Raw genomic sequence first — 8,496 nt, 5'->3', positions numbered from 1 at the left:
TCTCCCTCTAGTTCTTCCTTCCAACCTAAGTTCTAGAATTGCTCAGAAGAAGAAAGGATTCCTGTAGGGCTAGTGTGATCAGGAAAGGCTTCCTAGAGACATCCTTCTTTGGAAGATGAATAGGGTTGGGATTGGCAGAGAAAACACCAGGAAATATGGGGGGGGGGTGTTGTGAGGGCATCGTCCAGGAGAGCCAAGTGATGGGATGAAGGCAAGTGTAGTCTGTGTGTATGCAGAAAATCACAGAGAAGAGGTTAACTTTGGTGAAATGGAAAAAGAAAAGAGTCCTGGGCATAGAGTCAGAAGAAATAACAAATGGCAAAGAATCAGACACGAGGGACAGCTAGGTGGCTCAGTGAATAGAGCACCAGCCCTGGAGTCAGGAGGACCTGAGTTCAAATTCAGCCTCAGAAACTCAATATTTACCAACCGTGTGACCTTAGGCAAATCACTTAACCCCAATTGCCCTGCCTTCCCCCCTCCAAAAAGAAAAAAAAAGAACCAGATGACTTCAGAAGCTAACTAGCTTACAGATTAGGCGACTGAGGCCCAGGGCATTTAAATGACTTGCCCAGCAAGCATCAGAGGGAGACTTTGAATCCAGGACTTCTGACTGCAGAACCAGCACTCATTCCACTTTACTGGTTGCCCTTCTCCCAAAACTGGGCCCAGTCTCCTGCCATTATGAACTGGACAAGGAGACCTTGGAGAAATCACTTGGCTCTTTGAATCTCAGTTTCCATACCCATAAACTTCGGATAATACCTGCTTCACCAGGTTGTGGTGACAATGATAAGAAAAAGTGCAAGAGATATTTCAACCTTTATTTTTATCTGTTATTATTCATCTAACGAGAGCTAGTAGAATGCCTGTAAGGGAGTCACAGGAGACACAGGTGGAAAAGTAGATTTCAGGCCAGACTGAAGGGCGCTAAGCTGATGTGTTCAGGTTTGATTCTTAAAAGGAGTAAGGTACTTTGTGATCACAGGGTTGAAAATGCCCTCAGGACATACAACATAGAATGACAAAGTTGGAAAGATCCTTAGAACACTTAGCACAGGGCACCCTCTACTCCCCCTCATTTCCCCTTTTTTGTGTCGTTTTCACCAATTAGAATGTAAGCTGCCTGAGGGTCGGGACTGTTTCGTTTGTTATCTCTACCACCCCAGCGCTTAGCACAGTGCCGCTCCACAGCCACAATCTGTCATCATCACCATCATTTATTTGTGGTTGTTATTAACTCATCTGTATCTCAGAGCTGAGAGGGACCCAGACTAGAGAACACTGAAAGTTAGTATTGATAGAGTCTTTAGAAAATATCTAATTCAGTTTACATATTGGAAAATTGATGCCTGGCCAGCAATGCGGAGCCATTAGCAGCATCTTTAGCAGAGAAGGAACATGATTATCAGTAGATGTCTGTCCCTGGCACTACCACCCAAGGCTTGGGGGGACCTTGACTTTTTCCACGGGAAGTAGGAATAAGTATGATCAGATCTTTTCAAAATGACCCCTCCCTTCATCAAGGGTGTGAGGACTTGGGATCTTGGGTCTCAGGACCTTAAAGAAAATTAGTTGTTCTTCAGAGAGAGTGGTTTGAAGGGAAGGGCTCTGGTTTAAGGGGTAGGGGTAACAGGACCGCGAAGTGCGGTGGAGAAAGGAGGGGGTGTGTGAAATGAGAGGGTGGGGAGAGGAGAAGGAAGAAGGTAGGAGGAGCAGGGAATGGGAAGGGGAGACCGGGTAGGAGGGAGAGAGTGTGGCTTCTAAGCGGGAGGGGATGTAGGGGCTGATCAGCGGAGGGATCCGCCCCCGAGAAGGAGAGGACTGTAGAAGAGGAGGAAAGGTAGGAGGAGGAGGGGGAGGAGGAGGGATCTTGTGGGGGTTGGGGCTGGGGGGAGGGGGCGGGGCCGGGCCTCACTTCGGCGAAGTTGGAGGCGCGGAGCTGGTACCGGGGACTTGCTCCGGCTTAGCCCGCGGCTCCCCCTTTCTCTCCCATGGCTGGATAAGGCGCCGCCCGCTCCCGGAGCCCGAGGCAAGGGAGGCGAGGCACCAGGATGAGGCCCGGGGTCCGGGGCCAGGCGGTCCGCTTGCTGGGCATCTGCCTGCTGGCCACTACTCTGCTGGCCTTCTCGGGAGCTGCGGCTGCAGGTGGGGGGGGGGGGGGGGGGGGGGGGGGGGGGGGCACTGCATCCAAAAACGGAGGGAGGAATCGAGAGTCCTTTGGGACAGACCAACGCAACCTGGGCCAGGGACCCCCTCCCTCCTCCTGTAGTGGGTGGAGAGGAAGGGGAGTGGGGACTGGGGGGCAGACGGGGGCGTCCCCCCTCTTCTCGCCGCCCCCTGCCCTCCCCTCCCCTGCCCTGCCCTGCGCTGCCCTGCGGTCAGTCCCGGAGCCTGGGAACGGGCTCTGCCGCCAGACCTTCTCCGCCCGCGCCCCCTCCCCCCTCCCCTTCCTCGGGGGGAGGCAGCGGGGCCCCGCGGCCCCGGCACAAAGGGCCCCTTCATACGGGCCGGCCCAGGTCGCCGGCGGCGGCGGGCTCACTGGTCTGGGGGCCGGGGAGGCTGGGCGCGGGGGGAGGGGCGGGGGCCGGGGCCAGGGCCCGCGGGGGAGGGGGTCGGCTGGGCTTCGGGAGAAGTTCTCCACTTTGTATTTACTCGGAGCAAAGTTCTTCCCAGTGACTGAGCGCGGCAAGAGCCGGAGCCCGGAGCCTGGAGCCTGGAGCCTGGAGCGGCTCCCTTCTCCTCCCCCCCACCCCCAGCTTCTCGGGTCTCCTTCCTCCCTGGCCCCCTTCCCCGCTCCCCTACTCGGCCGGGGGGTGGGTGAGAGGTGGCTCGGAGCTCTTCAATCTGGCCCTCCACTTTCCTGGGAATCCTCCCCCCACGTCCCCGTTCCCTGGATGGTGTGGGAAGGATTTGGGAAGGGGTAGGGTCCAGGGCTGCTGCCCATGTGCTCTTCCAGGGGGTGGGGGAGTGTTTGAGAAAAGGGTCAGGAATGGGGGAATCCCTAACTCCCTCTTCTGATCTCGGGGGTCTTTTGCCCCCTCCCCTTTAGGGAGGGGGTGGAGGGGCCCTCCCCCTTCAGGGACAATGGCTTCGCCGTCTAGACACCCCCTCCCCCTCGGCTCCCTCGCCTCGGTCCTAGCCCTTTCTTCTCGCAGACAATGCCGGAATGTACGCACCCCCCTCCCCAACTCCGGGCTGGCTAGCCCGGCCGAGGGGAGGGGGACGAGGGGAGTCTGTAGCAGCTGCGGGGCCGCAGCCCAGATGCGGGGGCGGCGGCCCATTCTCAGTCTTACTAGTGGCTAGGAGGGGAGGGGGGTTACCAAAGTACTAGAGAACATAGGGGGCTGGGACTATACCGCCGAGGTCTCCAGCCCACCCCAATGGGCAGGGCATAGGGCCTTGGCCCCTGGCTGGCACTCCTGTGGGAACTTGTAGGTCTTGAGAGACTATGGAGCTGATCCCCGGGCTTCTGTTCTGCCCTCCCCACTTTTTGGAGCCTTCCTCTAGGGCACAGCCCTGCCCCATCTTCCTGGCGTAATAGCCTGGCAAAGGCTGTGCCAAGCTCTGAGATGCCTCCCCCACCCCGTTTACTATATGGGAAATTTCCTCCACTCCACTCTTGGAGGAGGGGGCACAAATGAAGAGAACAGAGGACTTCATCACCTGAAAGTTGAGAAAATTCAACCCATATCCCACTTAAAAACGGCCTGAGAAAGAAAAGTGGGATTTTATCTGTTTTCAGAATTAAGAAACTGAAGCCAGGGGAAGTCATTTGACTTGCCTAAGGTCACACACAGTAAATTAGTGGCAGAACTTGGACTGAAACTTGGTCCAGCACTGAGTCCAGGGCTCTCCGGATTTCTCACTTGCCATAGTACTCATGACCCTGTCTCCCAGAGCTACAGGACATAGGGCACCCATAAGAACACTACTCAGAATGCCCACCCATGGCTAGGCACTGTCTGCTTACTCTGCTCACACTTGGTTGAGAAACCCTACAGTACCGTTCTGGGGAGACTGAATCCCAGCCATTGTAACTGTGTGGCCAGGGACAAGTCACTTCAGCTCTCTGAGTAACTTCTCTTAAGAAGGAAGACTGATCTGACACCATCTACCCCATGGGGCTGTAGTAGGGAAAGGTACCTGATAGCGGTATTAAAATGGGAGTGATGATGAAATGACAGACACTGTCGGTGTCATTAAAGGACCCACTGGCTGGCCTGAGATGAGTGATGTAGGTGTGACCAGGAACAGTCTGGGAGAAAGGTCATGTGTTAATGCTATAAAGAAGTGGAAACCAAGTGTGTCCTCTCTTTTCAGGCTTCTACAAACACCCTGGTTCTCATCCTCCCCTCTCCAGAGGACAGAGGCATCTTTTTTCCCAAGCCTTAAACCCCACCCCCTTCAGGTGTCCTGACTCTCTAACTCTGGACATCTTCCTCCCTTGGAACTTAACTCCTGGCCTTCAGTTTGCTGCTCCATTCCATATTTTCTTCCCTTGCAGCTTAGGTGGCCCCGGGGGGCCTCCCACATCTGGCTGGCACTGGTTTCATACACTCCTCCCCCTGCCAGGGGTTTCCTCTGATCAGACCCACTCCCTGCCCCCAGGCTGAGCTGGAGTGGGGGGCACAGAGCCCCAGGTGGTAGCAACAGCTGCAGAGCACAATGGTGCCTAGGCTGCCCAAACAGCTGGTAGGGAGTAGTGGCCGTGGGAACTTCCTAAGTTTGGTGGGGGGGATGCTTCCTCTGCCATGCCCCCAAATCTCCTTCCCAGCAGCCACAGCCTGCAGCTGTTGGCTCAAGGGGGTAGGGGATAGGAGGCAATCCCAGGAAAGTCTGGGTTCCAAGAGCATGGATGAGAAGGGCAGGATGTCTGGGCCCCAGGACCATCCTCAGTTGTGTGTGTGTGGGGGGGATGTATGGAGAGGAATGTGTCTCTGCCTTCAATTTCACTTTGGTGGCTTTCTTAGAACAGGCTGATGGACTATCCTTTTCCCTTCTCCCCACAGCCTCCCAGTGCCTGGACGGAGGGAGCCCCTGTGAGAATGGAGGCCGATGTGCCCTGCTGTCCAATGGGGAAGCTGCTTGTTTGTGAGTTGGGGTGGGTGGGTGATTTGGGGGCCAGAGGATGCTTCACCATCCTTGGGAGGTTTGTGGGCTTGGGGACTTGAAGAAAACAGAGAGGAAGTCCAGGAAGGACCCTAGGGAGTAGCTAAATTAATCCTTCCCAGGCTGATTCCCTCAACCTCTTCTTGGAATAGAGGAGGGGGAGGGGAGGCCAGGCGGTATGATCCAGAATTAGAGGAAAGTGTTCGTGAGAGCCTGCAATTTGGTGCTGGAAGGGACTTTAGAGACCATCCCTAGTCCAGTTCCTTCATTTGATGAAGAAACAAGATCAGAGAGGTTCAGTTTTTGACCCAACATCGTAAGTGGCAACCCCCCCCCCCCAGGATTTGAACCCAAATCCTAGTGCTTTGTGATACTAGGCTTCCCCTAGGATCCACAGCCCTGACCAGCAGTTTGACAGTGATGGGGAGAGGAGGTCTGGTACTCTGAGGCTCTTCAAGTACTACTTAGCCCCTGAGCTACCTCTTTCTGACCCCTTCTTGCACTCTGTGCATGTGTTCTCTTCTTTCCCTCTGACCCTTATCATGGCATTGTAGTTTGCCTGCTGTGTTTGCACCTTCTCCCCAGGAATGGCCCTGAGATTTTTTGGGGAGAGGTGAGGGAGGATCCCAAGATCTGACCCCAGGGTGGGCGGTTTCTATTTGGGCCAGCCTACCCTCTCCAGGGAGATGTCCAGGGGATGTACATAGAGAATTGCAGGGTTTAGAACCTAGAGATCATCTAGGCTTGGAAAAAGCAAGTTTATTTGCTCAAGGTCACGGGTTAGCAGACACGGACTCCGAGGCCTATTCCCAGAATCAGACTTTCACAGCTACGAGGGAGCTCAAGGGATCTCTTGTCTAACCCCCTACAACTTTCATAATAAATGAACATATATGCCTGCTTGAAACCAACTGAGAGTGAGACTCTGACCTTTAGTGCACTGGTCCATCAGCAAACATTTTAAAGTGCCTGCTAAGCACTATGGATACAAAGACAGGAAGCAACCCCTTGCCCTCTGAGGAGCTTATGTTCTATCAGGAAAAACAAGAACAGAATAATAATTATCATTTATGTACCATTTATTTATATGTATTCTTTCATCTGATCCAACAACGGCCCTGCTGGGGAGATGCTTTTACTATCTCCATTTTACAGATGAGGAAGTCAAATGACTTTGTTTAGTGGGGTCACACTGATCAGTAAGTTGAGGCCTGATTTGAACTCAGATCTTTTTGACTCTGAATCCATCACTGGCTGCTATGCTAAGTTGGCTCACAAGTACAGAGAACAGAGACAGGGACCCCTAGATGAGGAACTTCTACCAATGCAGGTCACACACTGGCTGTCTTAGGGATTGCCTAGAGTTTTAGTCCAGAATCAATCACCACGTGTGTGGGTGCCTGTTACATGTTGAGATCTGGTAGGTACCTGGGATGCAGATACAGCGAATATAATAATTCCTGTTCCCAAGGAACTGGCTTTCAAGTGGGGAAACCAGGAAGAACACATATAATTGTATATTTGCCTCCTCCCACGTATATATGTGTGCATGCATGTGTACATACATACTCTTTTATAAAGACAGCTGGGAGGTGTCAGAGGAGGGACTCTGATTAGAGTTTTCCCAGTTCTGGGGTAGGTCATCTAAGCTCTATCTACTAATCCACTATGAATACACAAGAGAAATAAATTCAGGATAATTTGGGGGGCACTAGGAGCTGAAGGGATCGGGAGAAGTCACTGTAGGAAGTGATGCTTGAGCAGGACACTGCATAGCAGTTCAGGCATCCATCCTCAGGATAGGGAGGAAGTCTACACTGGGCATCGAGAAAGGGCTGGATGAAGCTATGGCTAAGGCCAGAAGAGGTTGGGGAATGGGTGCTCCCCTGCCATGCACAGGCACGCACTGGATGGCTTGGGACAGAGGCAGAGTGACGTCACCCCTGTGAGGGATGGCCTGGGGAAAAGACAAGTCTCCCACCTGGGCCCCAGGTAGCTTGAAGTGGGGTGGGAAGCAGTTGTAGGAAACTGCACATGCGCTTTAGAAGCCACCCCCTGGCTCTGCCCCCTGCCTTGAGGTGTGCTTTGGAATGTGTGGGACAGGTGGATGAGCCCCGCCCCCAGAACAGGTGAATCACCGGGAATCCCGGCACCTGGCCTGGATTTCCTGGGATCAGGCACCACCTTCCACCGGTGCTGTGCTTTCCCAGCCACCCAGGCCCAGGCCCTAGCCCAGGGGTGGGGAATCTGTGGCCTTGAGGCCACATGTGGCCGTCTAGGTCCTCAAGTGTGGCCTTTTAACCAAATCCAAACTTCTGTGGCCTTGAGGCCAGATTCAGTCAAAGGGCTGCACTTGAGGACCTAGAGGGCCATATGTGGCCTCAAGGCCACAGGTTCCCCACCCCTGCCCTAGCCTCTCCAGAGGGTCCCCAAACCCCAACCCTACTCCTCCCACTTCCAACTCTGCCTCCTTCCCCCTCCCTGCCCCGTGAGGTATTAGGGTTGCTAGGTGACTGAAAAAGACATATATGCTGGGAATCAGAAGCCTTGGGTTTGAATTTGCTGTGTGACTGGGCAAATTACCTCACCCCTCTGGATCTCAGTGTACTCATCTGTAAAATGGGGAAGGGGCTGGGTAGTGGTCTGATAAAGGGCAACCTTTCAGTTCACTGTGGGGGAAGAGTGGAGGTGGGGGGAGAGGAGGGCATGTCTAGGCTGGGCGGGGCCAGGGTCGGAGTTTGGGTTGAAACCAGCTAAACCGGTTGGTTGGAAAGGCTCTGGGCTGGGCTGGGTTGGGCTGGGCTGGGAAGGGGAAGGGAGCCTGAGAAAGGACCTGGGGCCGTGGAAGGAGGGGCCATGAATTTGTCAGTTCTGTTCCCCACCCCCACCCCACTGGGTAGGCCCTGGTCCTGGGCTGGAGCCCCTCCCGATTCCCACAGTGCTATGCTGAGAGTCCCAGGCACAGCCCCTGAGGGACCTGACTCAAACGGGGGGGGGGGGGGGGGGGGAGAAGGGACCCAGGCATCCCTCCCATGCCTCTCCCCTTTCCCCCCAGGGAAGGCAGCTTTTACTCACTGCACATGCCCAGGCTGCTACCCTGCCCCTAGGACCAAGTTGGGGACGCTGGAGCTGAGCCCTTCTGGGGCCCCTCCTCACCCCACCTCCTCGCCTCTCCCTTCCCCAGTCCTTTCCCAAGGTCTGCTTTCAGTTACTTTTGATCCAGGCTGAGCACCTCTCCCAATGGCTGGCCTTGGCTTAGTCCTCGGCTCATTAGTAATCAGCTGTCCAGCTTCAGGCCCCCCTCTGCCCCCTCCAACCGAATCCGATTCAGTAAACATATATTCAGTGATTACTGTTCCAGAAAACCTGGCTCCCTTAGTGTAC

General features: G+C 54.7%; 1 protein-coding gene across 2 annotated transcripts in view; it reads left to right on the top strand.

Moving 5' to 3' along the window:
• NOTCH3 (notch receptor 3) overlaps positions 1 to 8,496 on the top strand; it is a 42,221-nt gene that overhangs the window by 3,953 nt on the left and 29,772 nt on the right. Inside the window, exons 1-3 of one of the 2 annotated variants that reach the window (XM_069086939.1) lie at positions 1,693 to 1,843; positions 2,008 to 2,148; positions 5,013 to 5,094. In XM_069086939.1, the coding sequence (XP_068943040.1) occupies positions 2,055 to 2,148; positions 5,013 to 5,094 (176 nt within the window). In that variant the 5' untranslated portion in view covers positions 1,693 to 1,843; positions 2,008 to 2,054. Of the gene's footprint in view, positions 1 to 1,692; positions 1,844 to 2,007; positions 2,149 to 5,012; positions 5,095 to 8,496 lie in introns of those variants that run through there. The other variant, XM_069086940.1, reaches the window with a different exon arrangement.

This window comes from Petaurus breviceps, unplaced genomic scaffold, assembly GCF_028583685.1.
Source record: "Petaurus breviceps papuanus isolate PSGF00001 unplaced genomic scaffold, PetGlider_PUasm1.0 180, whole genome shotgun sequence".
Taxonomy (NCBI): domain Eukaryota; kingdom Metazoa; phylum Chordata; class Mammalia; order Diprotodontia; family Petauridae; genus Petaurus; species Petaurus breviceps.
The sequence above is the reverse complement of the archived record's forward strand: the minus strand, read 5'-3'. Positions and strand labels throughout refer to the sequence as shown.